The sequence below is a fragment of the Sphaerodactylus townsendi genome, linkage group LG04 (assembly GCF_021028975.2).
Source record: "Sphaerodactylus townsendi isolate TG3544 linkage group LG04, MPM_Stown_v2.3, whole genome shotgun sequence".
In the NCBI taxonomy this organism is placed as follows: domain Eukaryota; kingdom Metazoa; phylum Chordata; class Lepidosauria; order Squamata; family Sphaerodactylidae; genus Sphaerodactylus; species Sphaerodactylus townsendi.
Genome location: NC_059428.1, coordinates 78,016,685 through 78,036,787, shown reverse-complemented (window position 1 = coordinate 78,036,787; position 20,103 = coordinate 78,016,685). Strand labels below are relative to the sequence as shown.

General features: G+C 39.9%; 1 protein-coding gene across 6 annotated transcripts in view; it reads left to right on the top strand.

Annotated features, from left to right (window-relative positions):
- Positions 1–20,103, top strand: part of IL1RAPL1 (interleukin 1 receptor accessory protein like 1) — a 949,422-nt gene that overhangs the window by 884,723 nt on the left and 44,596 nt on the right. For all 6 annotated transcript variants that reach the window (XM_048494984.1, XM_048494983.1, XM_048494987.1 and 3 more), the window contains 2 exons: positions 4,442–4,574; positions 7,880–8,025. In XM_048494984.1, the coding sequence (XP_048350941.1) occupies positions 4,442–4,574; positions 7,880–8,025 (279 nt within the window). The remainder of the gene's footprint in view (positions 1–4,441; positions 4,575–7,879; positions 8,026–20,103) is intronic.

Here is a 20,103-nt window from a genome sequence, read left to right as displayed (position 1 = left end):
CACTGTACCCTTATGACATTACAGCAATATAGCAGCTAACACATCAGTACTTGACCCTAAATGGATATGTTCAGAGGATATGTTCAGAGTAATTCTAAACAAATTCAATCCCCTCTAAATCTGTTGAAGTTAATAGGTTTTAGAAGGGTTATATTGCTGTTTACTGTTAAAGAAACATCTGCTCTCACATATACCCATCCATCAGTTATGATGTGAACAGAAATTCTGTTCTGCATGCAATTAGTTGGGACATACTAGAGACATGAACCTTTCATTGGCTGTGTATAGTCTGTGGAACTTCCACTGAATAGCCACTTGCCAGGCACCTGGCTTGAATAACTTTAGGTGTCAAACCTTATTTGACCAGATTTATAGTGGATCATTTATGTCTGCCGTTGTCTGGAATTGCCATTTATATTTGCTAGCTATTTGTGATATTGTAATAGGTTCTAACATTTCATTGTTGTTTTGCAAAACTTCTAATTGCCTTCAAAAGTATATATCTAAGAGTCTGTGGAATTTTTTTTCAATAATTGTGTAATGTAAGTTCTCTACTATTTGCTTATTCTAAGTATGCAGGTTTTCATGGGGAAACCAATGAAAAAAGATTGGGAAAGCAAGGGGCAATATGCTGGGGATTTTACATTAAGGATATCAGAGAACCGACATGTGTTTGTAAGATCTGGGACTGTAGCTTATTTCTACCAGGCACAAATACTGGGATAGACAGCTATAGTAAAATTGGATGGCTAATTTTAAAGTTAGTTAAAGGTAAGGAAAATTAATCCCAATTTATTTCAATAGGCTATTAAAGGGTGTGCTTAATTCTCTGAATTTGCAACAAATCAGTAGGCCTTCAAAATCACATTTCAGCCAAAGTTAAGCACTTCTGTATCACCTGATTATAATATTTAAATATGCACAGGGAAGTTGCTGGCAAAATCTTGGAAATTGCAAGAAACTTGCTTGCCAATCACATTTATTTATTTGTTCAAAATATTTCTGTGCTGCCTATTCACCCAAATAGGGTCATCAAGGTAGCAAATATCAAAACATTAAAATATTTCAAACATTAAAGGAGCAGTTGAAAAGAGCATATATAAAGTATCTAAACAACAACAGTAAAGACATGTAGACATACAAACACATATAATAACTCAGTCAGGGCAGAACGCCAATAACAGTTACAGGGGTATGCCAAATGGAACAAGAAAGGTCTTCACCCACTGAAGAAAAAAAAATAGAGGGAATAGACAATTCACCACAGGAAGAGAGTTCCAAAGTTTTAGGGCCAGACCAGGAGATAACCCAGTTCCTGGGGCAAACTTTCCACACAAGTAACACTGCCAATTTGTTGGGATTAACTTTCAGCTTGTTAGCCCTTATCCATCCAAAATTGCCTCTGTGAACCTGTTCAGTTTTTATAGCCTCTTTGAGATCTGTTGAAAACGTAAAATAGAGCAGGATGTTATCTGCATATTGGTGATAACTCAGCTGGCAACTCAGCCTAAATTTCCAAATGACTTCATGAGTGACAGTACATACATTAGGCCTCTATAGTTATACATTGTAAGATTACAATGAAATGCACTGAGGACTGGAAATAGGAAATAAACAGTGAAAATCTGTGGACAGTTATTTTAGTCCAGTCTCACTGATTTCAGTAGCTTTAGACTACAGATGTTAGCCTCCTGGTGGGGCTTGGGAATCCCCTGGAGTCACAGAGATAGATTCCCCTGGAGAAAATGAATGCTTTGGAGGGTGGACTCTACTACATTGTACCCAACTGACTTCCCTGCTTTTCCAGTCTCCACCCCCTCCCCCCAAAAAATCCAGGAGTTTCTCAACCTGGATTGGGTAACACTATCCCCTCATTCCCCATCAGTGGCCAGGGGGGACTTGGCAATGCTAGCTTAGACTGGAACTATTTTACTTAGCACTGTGCTGCTGAAATCTAAATCACAGAACACAGGAAATTCAGATAATTAAGTCACAGTCAGGACATCAGCAGATACACAAATGGAGGAGTATAAGCTGGTTCCAAGGACAAAGCAGTAGGTTTCAGGCTTTAACAGGATCTAGAGGTTAAACAGCTTACCTTAGCCACAGATTTTAAAAAATGATATTGCATATGAGGATGTCCAAAAAACTATATTCCATTCAGGCTGCTGTTCTGTATCCATACAATCCAGCACAAAGGGATATCAGATTTTTATTTTGAAAATATTGGTTTCCTAGCTAAGTCAGAGCTCATTCTGGCAGATCAGAAATGGGCTTGAATAGAAGCTAACAAATTAGGGATGGAGGTAGAATAGGATCTTGTTCTGAGCAAAGGTTGTTACCACTGAAGTGATGGAACATCGTTTTTCTAGCTAGGGTAATAAGATTCTAGTTCCTTAGTGAACATGCTTTTAAGCATATAGATTATCAAAACAATAATGAAGAGTTTGGATTTATATCTCCCCTTTCTCTCCTGTAGGAGACTCAAAGGGGCTGACAATCTCCTTTCCCTTCCCCCCTCACAACAAATACCCTGTGAGGTGGGTGGGGCTGAGAAAATGAGAAAATGCTGTGTTTTTCTGGAGTATGGGAATATGAATTCAAAGGCAGCCTTCCTTCTGATGGATTCCCTATGATATACTTATAGGTTCTATCACAAAAGGTTTAAGAAGGAGGAATTTGGGGGTTACTATTTTATCTTTGGTTTTAACTGGGGATGTTTTAACTATAATTGCCATTTTGAACTGAGACAAAAAGGCATTTTTATTAAAATAAATAAATCATAATATCTAATTCCTTTGGGATACACCTACCTGTTGGGATTTTGCAAGTGCCTGTCACAACTCAATTATAAAAGGGTTAACTGTTTGTATGTAAACAAGTTGCTGAAATCACTGTTTATGACCAAATCTATTGATTAGCTGCTGGTCAGTGAGATAGCCATTGCTTACATGTTAGTGAGCACATACATCTGAAGTTATAAAGTTTCTTTGTTTGAGTCACACCAGCACCACCATGAGCACAACAAATAGGTAGGAAGATGTAACCAAACATGCAGCAATGTAAATGTGTGACAGGAAAGAAAGGATTTCTTATTTTATCTCAATGTAACCCTCGCTTTATAGTTAGTAAACTCATATATAAAAAGCAACTGAGAATCTGTCTCTTCTGTTCTATTCTGCTATTAATTTCTATAATGGTCCTGATTTTCAGTTCTGGCAAATTGTCATAAGGTTGATTGTCTGCAACAGCTTAGGGCAGGGGTAGGGAACCTTTAACACTCAAAGAGCCATTTGGACCCGTTTTCCACGGGAAAAGAAAACACTTGGAGCCGCAAATAATTTTTGACATTTAAAATAAAGATAACACTGTATATATTGGGGTTTTTTACCTTTTATTCTGAGAAGTGCATGGATGCATCCGCCCTGCTGCCTGCAGGGCAGGCAAGGATGGGGCAAGTGGCTCGGCCTCGCCGGCCGCCGGGAAAGTGCCCGCCCCGCTCCAACGGGCAGGCGAGAGGGGAAGCCTGTGGCGCGGCCCAGCCGGCTGCGGGCAGTTGGTACTCCCGCCCTGCTGCCTGCAGGGCGGGCAAGGATGGGGCCAGCGGCTCGGCTCGTGGAGCCGCAGTGCAAGGGCAGAAGAGCCGCATGCGGCTCTCGAGCCGCAGGTTCCCTACCCCTGGCTTAGGGAATACAATCTGGCCTGTAGAGTATTGGGAAACGAATTTCAAGTGACTTACATGGATCTGATTGCTAAACAACTTTATTAAGGATTAACCTGGCGTAAACATATTTTACATGAAGGTTAATGTTAATTGAAAGCGTATTAGGTTTTGTGTGTTAAAGAGGCCTGTGTATGAATTCTTTATCCTAATCTGAAAAACCATTGCTTTGATGGAAACTTTGTTAGATTTGGAAAAGACTTGTGATAAAGATGTGCCTTGATAACACAGCTTCTCTTCCCCTTAAGCCCTAGTGTGTTTCTGGGCTTGCCCAATGCTCCATAGGGCCTTCCAAATGCATCTTAGGAGTGTCAGTTTCAGCTCTGAGTTTTGTACCTAGAATTTTGTCTAAAAATACATTAATCAGAAATGACATTTTGCATATCACTAGATATGCATACTACAGGCTATGTAAATTTGTTTGAGTTCAGCAACACCTCTGAAAACAATTCATTTTACTGCAAGGACCTTTGATTAAAATAGTGATTTTTTAAAAACTGCAGCTTGTTTTATATCATTTTTCTCTTTCCCCATAGTCTATGCCTCCAACATTTTTGTGAAATAAACTTTGCTTCTTATAGTATTGCATTTTAAGACCAGCTTTCAAGTAATACTTTCTTTGATTTGCCTGACAAACTATTACTTAGCAGTTGATCTTAACTGGAAATATTTTCGCAAGTTTTGGAATAATGTGTTTTCATTATTAATTTTTTTCAACAGGCCATTCTGCTAATCTAACCTGCCGAGCTTTCTTTGGATACAGTGGAGAAGTCAGTCCTTTAATGTACTGGATGAAAGGCGAAAAGTTTATTGAGGATTTGGATGAAAGTCGGGTTTGGGAAAGTGATATCAGGTAAAAAAAAATCTATATGTTTTTTAAGAATAATCTCTAGTTCTCTATAGCAAGTAATACTCTATATAAAGGAAACAATGGACATTCATTACTAAAATATGCATTGTAACACTATATGGCTTCTTTGCTTCTCTAGCTACTGGAATGTATATATGTAGATTAGCACAGAATGTTATTATTTTTCATTTACCAACTACTCTCTAAAGTCACAGGTGTTGTAATTTTTCTTTTAAATGAAGAGTGTAGATTCCTAAGATATATTAAATAATCCAGAGATCTAAACTGCTGAAACAAATAGTAGACAAAACCACAATGGATTTTCTACTGCACCTTTTCTCAGTTAATGGTGACATAATCCTCTGATGTAAGAGGTCACCTTCTGGCCAAAGACTTCTTTCATCACAGGAGGTGTCCTGGCTGGAGGAAGACATCACTATTATACCCTGTTCCAAGGATGTAGGTAAGGGGGGGTTCTCGGGTTCAAAAACCCCATTACATGTCCGAAGCTCAGCCCCCATTTGTGTTTTTTTTGTAATTTTTAGTGTTTTTTGGTTTTTGGCCTGCAGGGGATGCAGTTTTCAGACTAGCAGCACCAAAATTTCAGGGATTTGTTGGGAGGCTGTCCTGATGATGCCACCCAAGTTTGGACCCTCTGAACCAAACTTCACCAAACCTGGGTGGTATCATCAAGAGAGGCTTCTAAAGATGCCCTGAAAGTTTGGTGCTGCTAGCTTAACAATTGCACCCCTGACAGCAACCCCCCCCAAAATTTCCCCAGATTCTCCTTTTAAAATCCACCCCCTTCGGCATGGATTTAAAGGGAGAATCTGAGGTCTCCAGTTCAAACACTGAAAGTGATGCTGTTTCAGGGTGGGGAAGAATCCACCCCAAAACAGCATCACTTTCAATGTTGTTTTAACTGGGGACCCCAGATTGTTCCTTTAAGGTGGATTTAAAAGGAGAATCTGGGCTCCCTAGTTTAAACACCATTGAAAGTGATGCTGTTTGGGGGTGGATTCCAGCATCACAGTGGTTGCCCATGGGTGGGCAGAAGGGGACTGCTGGCTCTTGGCTGGAAGACCAGCTAGTGGGAGGGGCGGGTGGGGCAAGTGAGTCTGCCATCCCTGGCCTTGGAGAGCGCTTTTATAAGCACTGAAGCTGGAGGCAGGGCTTAGGGAGGCATGGCCACTGCCTAACACTGAGTCAACTCATTCATCTGTAAAGGTCAGTATGATTTATGATTGCAGTGGCTGTCCAGGGTCTCAAGTAGAGGTATTTCATATCATTTTAATTGAACATGCCACAGATGGAAACTGGGTTCTTCTTCACGCAAAAGCAGATGTCTTCCTTGAACCCTTAGATATCACAACACTTGTATAAGCCTATGATGTAGCCATTTTTGAAATATGTGTACATTTCTGTCACTGCATCTCAAAAAAGATATTGAAGAACTGGAAAAAATGTAGAAAAGAACAACCAAAGTGATGAAAGAGTTGGAGTACCTGTCGTCTAACATGTTTAGATCATCTGGGACTTTTCGGTTGGAAAATGACAACTGAATAGTGACATGATGCAGTTTTTCAAAACTATCCATGGTGTAGAGAAAGTGAATAGATAGAAACATATCCCCCTGCTCTAAAAAACCAGAGCTTGCTGTTGAACAATAATTGGAGGTATATTAATGATGGGACGTACTCCATTATACAATGTGTGGTTAGTTCATGGCACCACAAGATATAGTGATTCTGATTTTGAAGATTTTAAAAGGGGATTGGACAGATTTAGTGACAGTAAGTCTATCACTAGTTATAACCACAGTAACCAAGTTGGACCTCAGTGCTCAGTGGCATTCAATAACTGACAAATGTTGAGAAGCAGTCAGCTGGTGATGGCTGCAGTTTGCAGCTGCTTATTATTATTGTTGTTGTTGTTGTTGTTATTATATTGTTGTTATTATTATTATTATTATTATTATTATTATTATTATTATTATTGTTATTGTTATTGTTATTATTATTATTATTATTATTATTATTATTATTCAACTTAATAGACACTCTCCCACAAAAGGGCTCAGATTACATGTTAGGATGCTGAACGAAATAAACCATTGGACTGATCCAGCATGGCTACATTTCTACTCTTATGTAAAAGATTAATGTCTAGGTCAGAGTCTAAGAAAGAAAAGGAAGCAGAAAGTGCATAACAAATAGATAATATAGGCTAGCCATTTATATATTTCTTGAAATAATTATTTGGCTGCAGGCCTTGAGTATTTTAGACAGAGTAAAATAATGAAGAAAATCATCTCTGTGATATATGTAATAACAGATAAATAGAATTAAAATTATTATATTTGACTATAAGAAAATAAGAAATCACCCAAAAGGTACATTTATTTTATTCCACAAAGACTCATCCTTAATGTACTACATTTTATAGATGGTATGTTGTATTTCTTATTTAAAGTTATCCCAGATATATTTGGCTAGACACTTCGAGCCTTTAAAATCTTAAAAGAAATTGTACATTTTAATTTGATCATTTTGTGCCTCCTAAGGGAGGACCCTGAATTATTATTTTTTTCTTGAGGGGTAATGATGGTGTAAAGAAATGTCTCCTTTACTTTTTCTGCTTGAAATTGCTAAGGCAGAACAAGGAATGATGGGTCATTTCCAAGTTTTTGCATTCAAAGTACTTATTTTCATTCTCTGAGGATGCAGATCTTTTTAAATCTCTTTATCTTAATCTTTTCATAGCTCAGTCACAACACAGGAAATCTCATTATGGCAAGATATTCAGAATTTTACCATGTCAATCTAATGTATTAAGTTGCATGTGTGTGTTTAAGGAGAATTTTGTGCAGCATTAATTTGTGCAGTTATGTCACATTTTTCCACTTCATGTCATAGATAATAAACACACATAAAGTACTTTATATTAAAATTGCCAAATAATCCCTTTCTCCAAACTAGTTCTATACTCCATAATTTCAGCGAGCCCTTTAAAAACACTTAAAGAGCATTAAACCTTTGCCAACATTTGTGCACAACCCACTATCTTATCAGGATGTTCTTAACTCCAGCGAATTAATTGCAACTCCTATTAGCATCTACAAAACTAAACATCCTCATTAATAAGGAAGAAAAGGGTATTATATAACTTAATTAAGATTAAAAGTACACTTCAGCCAATTTGAAACCAGAGTATTTTGATTTGTGAGAAATATCAAATCAAGATTATGTTTTGCTCTAATACTCTGTAAATAACTTTACATATGAATAATTTGATTTTTCTTGTACCAGAGTTCTTAAAGAACATCTTGGAGAACAAGAAGTTTCCATCTCATTAATCCTTGATTCAGTGGAAGATGAAGATCTTGGAAATTACTCGTGTTACGTTGAAAATGGATATGGCCGCAGACACGCCACCGTTATTCTACTTAAAAGAGGTGAATTTATTTATTTTTAATGCAAATGATTTGCACTATAATAAGTTTAATAAAATTAACTTCTGATTTATTCATTAGCTTTCTGGTCCTTGGTACATGGACAGTAAATGTTGATCATTCTTTCCTGTTGTCGGGGATCAGGATTTAAAAGAAATAAATAAGGAAAAACCAACATTAAAAAATAGCTGTGTGCTGAAAAAATATAGTTAAACATCCTGTTTAATAATGTTTATGTAGAAGATGACTTTAACGACTGGGGGATATGGGAACTAATAAAAATTTACTAGAGCTAGCTGGCAGGAAACTTTTGATGATAGAAGTTTAATAATTTTCTGTAAAAAAAATACGTCTAAATACAATAGAGAAGCATTGTGGAAGGAAAAGTGAGGAAAGTTGCTGTGCAATGAATTACAGTTTGCAGAGTTTTGGGAGGCTGTTGTTCTATGTTTTGTGGGGCCAGAAGCGAGTCTCTGGTCCAACACAGTTGAGTTAGTTTTAAGAAAAACTTAGAATTAGCAAACACCCAAGAAACAGTTTTGAAACAGAAGATAAGTTTACTGGACAGCATAAGAATCTGGCCAGGGTGTCCTCTTAAGGTCAAGAGGCACACCCTTGCTACAAAGGGACCAAGTTTTATAGACACAAAAATACAAACGTCACACAATTATCATAGCTCATACCTCTTTCACGTATTGGATACAAGCATGTTCAAACTCCATTGGTCAGATCTGTCTTTGGTCACAATAAGACAAACCCTTATTCTACCGTCACACGCTACATGCTTTGTTAGTGCGTGCTGTCTCTCTGTGCCTATACAGAGGGCAGCAGCCATAAAGTAGCTTGCTGTCTTCAAGAATAACTTGTTATTCTTGGTTGGCTCTCAGAAAGAGAGCTATGGCTCTAGGGCATCAGGCTTAACATACTTTTAGGTCATAAACCTTTCTTTACCATTTAGAACTGATTTAACTTCAAATGATTTACAAATATAGATTCTAACAACAATTATACTTTCGATTCTAAGACAATAGAATTATGATCAAATACAAGTAAATATGAATCATTTCTCTGTATTCATTTAACTATATAGAATACTTTTCCCTTATTTAATTAATCACATTGATTTAACTATCCCATATTGCGGGTCCTTACCCACAAAAACAAGGTAATAAAATTTATATGGCTTCTGTCATATAGTAACCTGTAGTTACAGGACCTCAAAAGATGTTATCTGTAGCCTGCCTGCATAGGTAACATGGCTTTTGACCTGCTGCAATATGCAGGCTTGCTGATCAGTTACACAGACGCTCCATTTTGATTCTTAAATCCTTGGTTCATGTGAATTAATCCTCCTTAATTAAATACAAATTTCATACCTTCAGGTCCATCCCCACAGTTTAATATTTTTGAAAATTATGAAAGGTCTGAAATTTGTTCCTTGCTAAAATTTGGAAACTGGGAAACAAACACATATATACCCTGAGTAACTTCTAATATGTGGGGCTTAAGCACAATCCAGGTTTTGTAGGGGAGACACTGTGGCGGGCACGGATGGTGCCACAAAGATGGCAACAAGCTGTCTCCAAAAAGGTTTCTGCTGGTGTGGAAAGGGCAATTTGAAAAATCTCCTGCTGCCCAAATTGCTCCATTGCCAAAAGAGACTTATGTCACATTTTCACTTGGCATAATTCTGTAGGCTAGGAGGGCAGTGATTCTGGGCTTGAACACTGGTAGAAACCAACTACAGTTGGGTCCACACTGGAAATGCCAACTAGAGTCGGCTTCAACCCAGCCCGCCCGCCCCCAACAAACACACCAGCATGCACTTAGTCACCAGCGTAGTTCTGTGGTGATACCCACATCTGGGTTTGCTTGTGGCAGAGCTTTGGCGTGGCCAGACACCATCACCTTTGCTCTCTTCACCACTGTGGGTGCCACATACACTGTCAGAGAGGCAAACACATTGATGTGATCCTCTGCTGCTCCCAAAGCCTATTCGCCCCCCTCCCATTCGGATGGGGCTGTCCTTCATATATAGGTATTTAGGTGTCTACTGTATCCCTCGTAAAGACTGGTGCTGGGTGACTAGACTCTCAGTAGAGTAGCAGACAACTGGTAGACTCTACAGGTGTCTCTACAGACTAGCACATTAGGAATTCTGATACATGGTGGTGGGCTCAACAAATAAAATGGCTGCTACAGGAGGCAGAACCAGGCACAAAACATTGGGGCGGGGTGTGTGAGAGTATTCATAACTCTGATAATAAATCTTCAACATTTCAGGCAGCAGCTCTGTTTAACAGAATGCCTTTTAATCTGCATTGCCAATCAAATCCCCATTGGTCAATCAGCTGTAGAGTCTACCTGTAGAGTTTACCAACTGAGCAAAAGCCCCACTGGGAATTTTCTAAAAACACTTGGCAGACACCAGGAAAGGTGTCAGTGGGCACCATGTAGCCCATTGATCTCATATTGGGGGACCCCTGTGATAGACCATGTCCTCCATGGACATATGGCATGAAAACAGTGAACAACACAGTCTAGTAGTTAAAATGCAGCCAGGCTGGTTCTATACAGATAGTTTCTGTGGTTTGTACCACCCAGCCAACTGATAAAGGTGTCTCTACAGACACCATGTGGAACAGGTAATAGCCTTGTTTATGTGTTACAGTGGACATAAATACATTCTTGCATGTACCTCTGTTTGTAAGAAAAAGCCAACTTTACAAATGAAACTGGTGACCAGTACTTGGATAAATGTGAGGTTACACAGGTTCAGATATAATGTAACATGAGAGTTATGTGCAGTGGTGTCTCCAGCAGCAAATGTCCTGGCATGACAGAACAAGTCCATGGGCCCAGCAGCAAGGCACACTTGAATGTAGCAGAATAGGATCAGGAGTAGAAAGGTGCAGTCAGAATAACTTCAGCAATAAGGCACCCTTGACAGAACACCCCTGGAAAGCTAAAAAGAGTTGGAGGCAGTTAACATGCCTGGATGGAGAGAATAATTTAACACTCTGGCCCAGGTAATTTAAGGCAGAGCATGGTTGTCGAGTGCAGGAGCTGACTGCAAATGTGGGAACAAAGAAGAGAAGGGTGGAGGTTAGCACAAATGCCAGGTGTGGAGCTGGTGCTATAAAAAGGAGGAAGAGGAAGTGCAAGGAGACCAACTAAAAAATAAGAAGAAGTAGGAAGTAGGTTGCAGCATTGTGGCTCTTCTCCTGTGTATGCAGTACAACCCTGAGGTGGGTAAAGTGAACCACACCTTCAGGTATGTGGATGAGTGAATAAAACAATTTTCATAAGGAATAGTGACTGGGCTGGTGATTTCAAGATTCCAGTATAATGTCCCTCTGTCCCCAGAGGATGCTACAGCATGTATAAAGAAGAGTCAATTGTACAATCTACATGCTATATGTTGTACATGTATTCACTGTAACATTAAGCAGGGCTACAACTATTTCTCTGACCTGTGTTGCTACCACTGGCAGATGATGACAGCATTATCTACTTACCAACAACAATTCACTGTCAAATAAAGCCATATAGATTCCTGTACGAACTATTACTTCTGCATATATAGTAGCACTGGAAGAGTGTTATCGTATGAGCTCCCTTACCTGTATATTCTTAGACATGTATGGACTGTCTAAAATAGGTTTAGGACACTTGGCCTAAACCAGAACCAGTTTAGAGGAATTAAGCTTCATATCAAGGGGAAACTCTTTCAGCTTCTACAGTCTGGCTAGCTTGGGAAACTGACACACTTAGCAATTTGAGGGAAAAGAGTATATGCTTTAGGGGTCTTTATCTGGACAGTTCCTCTAATAGGCTGCCAACAACCCCAAAACAACTAGATCCTTTCCAAATCAAGGTTTAGAATTTATTGAAGGAAATATAAGGGTACAGGAATTCAAAAGGTTCTCAATAATAAGAACAATGCAATTGTTGTGTTCAGAGGGACAAGAATATGAAGAGTTAAATGAGAGAAAAGAAAGTAAAAGAGAGAAAGTAAAAAAGAGCCAAGCACTAGCTGAGTAGGAGTTCTTAACCTAGGCTTGCCAGGTCTCAGTGGTGGGGAGGCAGAGGGTACAACGTCCCTTGTGCACCCCAGGGTAGGGGCATGGCTAGGGTGTTCTGGGGCGGGGGCAGACGATGCTGTGGCAGGGGTACAGGACACATGTGCACCCTGGGCACAGTTCCCCCTTGCTCCACCCCGCCAGGTCTCCTCTGGTTGCAAGCAGGAACTTCATGGGGGCAGGTCTGAGGCAGCAATATGTGTATGTGAGTGTGTGTGTGAGAGAGAGAGTGTGTGTGTGTGTGGTGCAATGATATTACTTTCATCATGCCAGGATGCTCTAGCACCAAAGAGATTTTGAGGGAGAATGATAGAGCATCTTCATTGCAATATTATTTTAAAAATGGCTTGTCCAAGTACTACAGCATTGCTGTGACAATGTTACTTCCAGTACATGCAAGAAGGGACATCACCCACATCACCAGTGACAGTGGCCTAGGGTTACTTTTTCTGCTAGCCCATCCCCCCCAACAGCCAGCTGATTAGAGGTAGGGCATGGGACACTCCATCCCCAGAAGAAGGCTGGAAACTCTAGGTGATGAGTAGGCATCCAGATGCCAAGTGGTGGGATTCAAATAATTTAACAACTTTTGTTTACAAGCACCATTTTAACAACCGATTCTGCCGAAGTGGTGCAAACCTGCTGAATCCCATCACTGCAAATGTTCCATAAGTGAGTCAGGCTCCTGCACAAAGTTTTGGCCAATCATTAGCATAGCTTGAGGAGAGATTTGACCTTACATTCTCTAAAGCAGGGGTAGGGAACCTGCGGCTCTCCAGATGTTCAGGAACTACAATTCCCATCAGCCCCTACCAGCATGGCCAATTGGCCATGCTGACAGATGCTGATGGGAATTGTAGTTCCTGAACATCTGGAGAGCCGCAGGTTCCCTACCCCTGCTCTAAAGCATATCATTGCTAGTTCCTAAAATGGCTGCCAAAGCAAATTTAGCCAAGATGGAGCAAGAACAGACAACACACATCCAGGAAATTGGTCCATGGTAAGAAGATCTTGCTTGTCTTAGCAAGTCTATGGAAAGCCACTCATTTTTTCTATCACCAACCAATATATGCACTTTTCCCGTAGTAATAATGCAGTCAGTAATTCTTTTGGTTGTCCATTTCTTGAAAGCACATACTTGAGTACATATTGCTGTGAATTTAAAATTTTAAAGTAACTCGATCTGGTGCTATTATGATTCAGTGCGTATTATGGCTTAACTAGCTGTTTTTTTGTTGTTTTTTAGTTTCATTTTTTGCAATACTTGAATCAGAAAATGCCATTTATACCTTCTGAACTTGATACCAGAGTTCTGGTAGTATCATCACCAAGTAACATGAACCTTTTTTTACAGCTTTTCTTGACCCCATTGGTTGGAAAAATGGTTCATGATGTTCTTTCCAGTTTTATAAGGTTTTAAAAACTGCTTTTAATGTCTGTGTACATTTCCACCTATTCATCAACCTTTGTGGGTAGTCTTTTTTCTGATTGTGAACTTTCTTCAGCTTTATGACCTATCTCAACCCTTCCCATTGTTTTCAAGAGAAATGAGGAATGGAGCTATTCCTAGCACCAAAGCAACATCACTCGGGCAACCACATCAGAGATTTACAGTGTCATCTTAAGCACACATCCTCTGCTTAAGATGGCACAGTCTAGCAGCACTGTTCCAAATGAAGTTGATCAGTATATGACATACAAGTCCATGCTGTCAAATAGTTAATGTTGTGTGTGTCAAAGGCTGACTTTCAATAGATCGCAGTGAGGGGGCTGCTCTGCTACGTACAAAACCCCAACCCACAATCAGGTCGTCTACAAAAGATTTGTGTGTCGAGGGCTGACTTTAATTTTATGTTTTACATTGTCTTTTCCACTCCCAATATACAGATGTGGTCTATTAACTGATCTAATGCAAATTTAAAATTTATGATAAACAGAACTCTCAAGTGCATTACAAATGGATCTCCTCATTTTTAGCTTCCTAAAGGAAATCCTCTGTGAGTTTTTAATCTAATCATGTTGATCTTTGCAATGTGATTTGTCCTAGTTCTGACCATTTAACAGCCCTCAGTACTATGAGACAATTAGAATGTAGCAAATGGTTTCTCAAGAACATGGTTATTCAGAGGTACTGAAGAATTTAAGCATAACAAAAATATAGAAATAAGAAAAGGAAGTTGTCAGGGAAAAATGTTTGAATTGTTTGAGAAGCTACCTGATTGTGTGTATAAAATGTGAAATGTGTCAGATGCATGTATTCAGCATACTTAGCATTTTGACAACTTTTTCTGTAAGATGAGAAATTAACTGTGACAGATTTTTAAAAAAATCTCTCTGACTTTCTAACTCAGAAAATTCTACATTGCTGCTAGGCTCCTGTTTCTCACCACGGCAACATTTTAATAAGATTTCCTACACCTTGCTGTGCAACAATGTATGTTACACATTAATGCTGAATTATTTAGTTTATGCACTATAAAGAGTAAGTTACAGTTTATGATCGTAAGGTATACAGTTATTTGGTTATTGTTATTTGAAAACATTGCAGTATTGGAACAAGTATTAGCAGCACATGTCATATGGACTATTCTAGTCATTTAATGTAATCTACTGTTCCAATTTTTTAAAAAAATCTGTGCCATCTATAACTTTAAGACAAGACGTGAAATTGGATTTAAAAATAAAATAAAACAAAATAGCAACACACAATTATTTTAAAAAATTAACAAGGTTAAAACAAAAAAATAAACTAGTGAAGAATTTCAAGATTATGCAGCAACCCAAGCTAAAAGCCCCAAGCTGCTTATATGCTAAAATAAAATGAGATTAGTAGGCTTTCTTTGAAAAAGAGTTTCCAGAACACTGGTGTCTATCCATGTCCCTCAGACATGTGTAAAAATTTTTAAAAAATTAACCCACACTTCTTCTCAAGAACAGAAAATAATTCATTTTATGTACATAGTTCCTGCTTACACACATACATTTTTGTCACTCAGTAAACCTGTGGGGAGGTTGGATTAGGACAAAGACTTTGCCAAGAAGCTTATTGAGTGTCCTTGGCTTAGTTATCCTGTTTCAGGTTAGATTTGACAGGTCCCTCTTGGCAACCAGCAAGAGCTGTAGGGAGGTGAGTTCAGGGTAGTGATCTGTGCCTTCTGTGTGATGCCTCAAAGCTCTATAGTTTCCTATAGGTTGGGGGGGGGGGAGTGCTACAGCATCTCCCCAGTGCAATGCTGGTGCTTCTGTGTCAAGCTGGAACTGATGTTAACATTTGGGACATACAGATCACTCTCCCCTTCCAGTGGTCTGATTTCACCAACCAACCAGCTGAGTTTCAGTGAGTTTGCCTTTATGGTTCCCAAAATGTATTTCAGTGGTGATAACACATAGATCCCCAAGTTTCCATGGTGGCCACACATAAATCACAAGGACTTTCAGGGGGCATCTAATTCTCCCCTACCTGACTATTTCCTCTGTCCCTTCCCTGAAAGCCATCATAACTTCTCCCCTTTTTCTCCTTCCTTCTCTCCTTCACACCCACCCGCTATCTTATCTTTAACTCCCGCCCCCACCTTCAACTTTCCTTCCTTCCTGTCCTGGCCTACCAGGCTCCCAGAGAGTCAGGTTCCAGCTAACAGCATGCACAGAAGAAAGAGGGAGAGAAAGCAATCATACTTTGAGTCCAGAGAAACAGGCCTGGTAAGAGGCAGTCAAGGATCCAAAGGAGGTCAGGTCAGGCAATCTGGTCCGAGTTTCAAGGAATCAGGCTCCTTCCACACATGCAGAATAATCCACTTTCAATCCACTTTGAAACTGGATTTTACTGTGCAGAATAGCAAAATCCACTTGCAAACAATTGTGAAAGTGGATTGAATGTGTATTATTCTGCATGTGCGGAAGGGGCCTCACTGTAAGCAGGCATGGCAGAAAGCTGTCAGGCTTTTAACAAGGTTGCTCCTGTAACTTCCACTTCCAGAAGCAGACTCTTATAAGCCTGTGCTGTAGCTCAGTCTTGATCCTGAACTGGCTAACAGCATTCTCTGTGCTGCTTTAGGGCTTCCAAGCTTGCATTGCACCTTTTAGAGTGCAGTTCCTGCCAAGTGCGAATCCTCAGCTGCCTTACAGACTCAAGTGAGCTGAGTGGACTGCTAGGCTGGCCCTCAGTGGCTGGAGGTGCTTCTGCAAACACTCTGACTTCCAGCTCTTTTCTTGGGCTTGGGACTTGAGTGTCCTTGGCTTAGTTATCCTGTTTCAAGTTTGACTTGACAGGTCCCTCTTGGCAACCAGCAAAAGCTGTAGGGAGGTGAGCTCAGGGTGGTGATCTGTGTCTTCAGTGTGACGCTTCAAAGCTCTGCCTGCATCCTGTGAGGCTTCTGGCTGTGCCTGAGGTTCAGTTAACTGGGATTCCAGTACAGTTGGGGTCATCCTGCCAGTGCTTCTCATTAGAGGACTCCTGGCTGGCTGATTCCAAGCTCATGACACTTCCCTTCTTCTCTCAACCTAGGAAAACTCTGCACTCTTCTGGCTGCTGGACTGCGTTCAAATTAATAGCATGTTGAGAAACCCCCAAGGACTTGAGGAGATCATTTTCCCCTGTGTACCTTTCCCCCCACCATTTCTACCTTTCCTCCTCCTGGTTGCCCCTGTATTATGCCCCTGGTTGCCCCTTTCTCTGCTACCTTTTCTCCTTCCCACTCACTAACCTACCCCCATTTTATTTGCCCCCATCTTCAGCTATATTTATTATTATTTACTTCATTTATACCTCCCCATCATGTATACCTTTCCACCATGGGGACCCAAAGCAACTTACATCCTTTTCCTTTCCTTCATTTTATCCTCACAACAACAGGGATAGTTTTGCGACAGCTGGGGACAGCCCTGCCACTTCCAAAAGATTCCCAGTGATATTCACTGTGGGAAAAGAGAGAAAGATTCCTGGCCATTGTGAAGCTCCCACTATGCACTCAATGAACTCAGTGGACTGTGCCACACTTTTAGTTGTAATAAAGGGGTGTTCCCTGACTGAAAGCTCCCAAGAAGCTGACTAAAGGCAGCTGTACTCTGGGAACACTCCTATGTAGGAAGAGTGCTGGCACAATGGCTGCAATGGATCCTGAGAAACACAGAGTAGTACAGTTCCCCAGCACCAGTGTAAGTGGCCCCACAGCATCATAAAGATGTTTATGTCATGCAGTCTGGCAATGACACTGGCACCAGGGTCATTCCAGATCCACAGCCCTTTCACCACCACCACCACCCCACCCCCCGGATTGCACTGTATGTGAAACAGATTGGTCTGAGATTGTGATGACATAGCAGTGTTCCAACAGAGATTCCTTTTATTTCCCCCAATATGAAAATTGTTCTTCTATTTATAACAGTGCCCACTGTCTTATTCAATTATTGATAAATTTCCTAAGAACCTTTGATAAGAGGCCTTGTCAAAGCTTTTTGGAAATCTGAACATATAATAGCCAGTAGATGGCCTTTGAGTATGTACGTGTTGAGAGCTGATTCCATAACAATTTTCTTTCCCAATATCAACAATTTCTTGATAAGAAGCTACCAAAGATACACTGAAATATTACATCATACAGCTCACCAAATAAAAGGATATGTTGAAGCTATGTAAACATTGTGACTGTTAAATACCCTACCATGTTCTATATTGTTATAATTTCATAAGATTTAAATGCGAGCAGGCAGGAGAGCTCAAAGTATATAACTATAATAGCTCTTAATAAGCAATATAATATAATAATAAATAAGATGAAGCCTATAGTCAGTGGTGTTCATTAAATATGAAGCTTTCTCTCATCATGGAATTAATCTCCTGCAGTCTTATTTAATTACACAGTAACTTAGAATTGCAAAGTAGCCTTTAATTGCCTAATGACTTCTTGGATTTTTAAAACTTTTTGGAGCACAAAGATATAGGTCCTCCCCCACTCCCACCCCCACCCCACACAAACAAAGCCATTTCTACCATGCATCAATGGAATCACTGATCATATAGGAAAACTGATGGAAAAAACATAATCTTCAGTCTTCAGACCCAACAGAAAACTGTAACAAATGCTATGGGCAGCAAAGGACAAGAGAGATTCCCTTACCTCCGAATGAATCTATAATATACCATGCAGTTCTGGACAAGAATGCGTAGGGATTACAAAATGCAGCAATTCCCTTTAACTTCACTTCTCCAGTTGTTCTTATCCTTCTTGCATTTTATTGAGTTTTAAGCTGAAATCGCAGCAGCCATTTTGTATTACTTAGGAAACCATAGAAGGCATTTAAAAAGCATTAACTTTCTTTTACCTCTTTTTAAAAAAACAACAACATTAGATTAAGATTTTTCTGCAAACATCTGGGTTTTTAGAAATTTGTCTCTCATCCTGGTTTCATTGTGTGGATTTTTTGATGTACACAGTAGGGCCAGGTTAAGAATTAGATCTATAGATGCTATATTAACAAAATGAGTTAATAAAGAGAGCAGCTATAAAAGGAACAGGTAGCCATATTTGATTTCATTAGGAGATAGGTCTAGGGATCTAGCTTAAGGGGAACTCCACGAATTTCATTCAGTGTAAATGCACTCAATACTGTTTTTGTATACCACCTTTCCATCTTTATTATGGCACACCCTATTAGAAAAAACTATTAAGGCTTAAAAAATCCTATTGTTTTCCTTTTAAAAATTATTTTTGTAAATTTTAAAAAAAATTACTGGGACACTGCAAATATTAAAATGTCTTTAAAATTAAGTGGAATAACAGTTAAAAAACAACTGAAAACTCCCAAACAATAGATTAATGAAGTCTATAAGTATCCTGGGAGGAGCACGTGGCATAGTGGTTAAGTGCTTGCACTGCCACTCACACGGTCAGGAGTTTGAACCCCCTGTGGGTCAGATATCCTGGCAGCCGGCTCATGGTCAACTCAGCCATCCATCCATTTCTTGGTCGGTAAATGAGTTCCTAGCTTGTAGCTAGGAGGGAAAGAATAGCCGGGGAAAGCAATGGCAAACTACCCCACAAAGAGGCTTGCCTATAAAATCACTGCTTGCAGTGGTACCCCAGGGTCAAACACAACTGAAGGGGAAACTTTACCTTTATAAGCATTCTGGTCAAAGCAGAATCCTGGAGAAATATGGGAAATTTTCCGCTTGTTTTGTCAAATGGGAGCAGGGGTAAGTTAGCTTACCTTTGGTTAAGTTTTTAGCATCTTCTGTGTATTCTGTGGGAGGAAACCTTAGTTAGACCCTGTTCAAAAACAGTTTAATAATATTGAAAGTTTAGGACTCTGACTCCTCCCATGAAGTCTATCTAAATAAAAGAATACTTGCAATGCTGGAAGCGTTTGGAGATGGTTTGAAGAATTTGCAGACATCAACTCTTTCCTTAACTGCTTCTAAGGAAGTCTGTGCTGTTTGTACTGCTTCTGAGATCTTCCAGTGTCCTCTACTTGGACTCTGTTTCCTTGCAATTCTGTTGAAACTGGATTACTTAAAATATCATGGATCTTTTACACCTTAAGGAGCAGCAGTGGCGTAGGAGGTTAAGAGCTCATGTATCTAATCTGGAGGAACCGGGTTTGATTCCCAGCTCTGCCGCCTGAGCTGTGGAGGCTTATCTGGGGAATTCAGATTAGCCTGTACACTCCCACACATGCCAGCTGGGTGACCTTGGGCTAGTCACAGCTCTTCTGAGCTCTCTCAGCCCCACCCACCTCACAGGGTGTTTGTTGTGAGGGGGGAAGAGCAAGGAGATTGTAAGCCCCTTTGAGTCTCCTGCAGGAGAGAAAGGGGGGATATAAATCCAAACTCTTCTTCTCTTCTTCTTAAACATCTGAGATATTGCTGTATCCAGCCAGTATCCAGACACCTGAACTAAAACAAAACAGTAAAAACAGGAACTTCTAGCCAATAAGAATGCTATGGTGCTTTGCCTCTAGAGGGCTTCTTAAAGGGACAGGGTCTGACTAAGGTTTCCTCCCA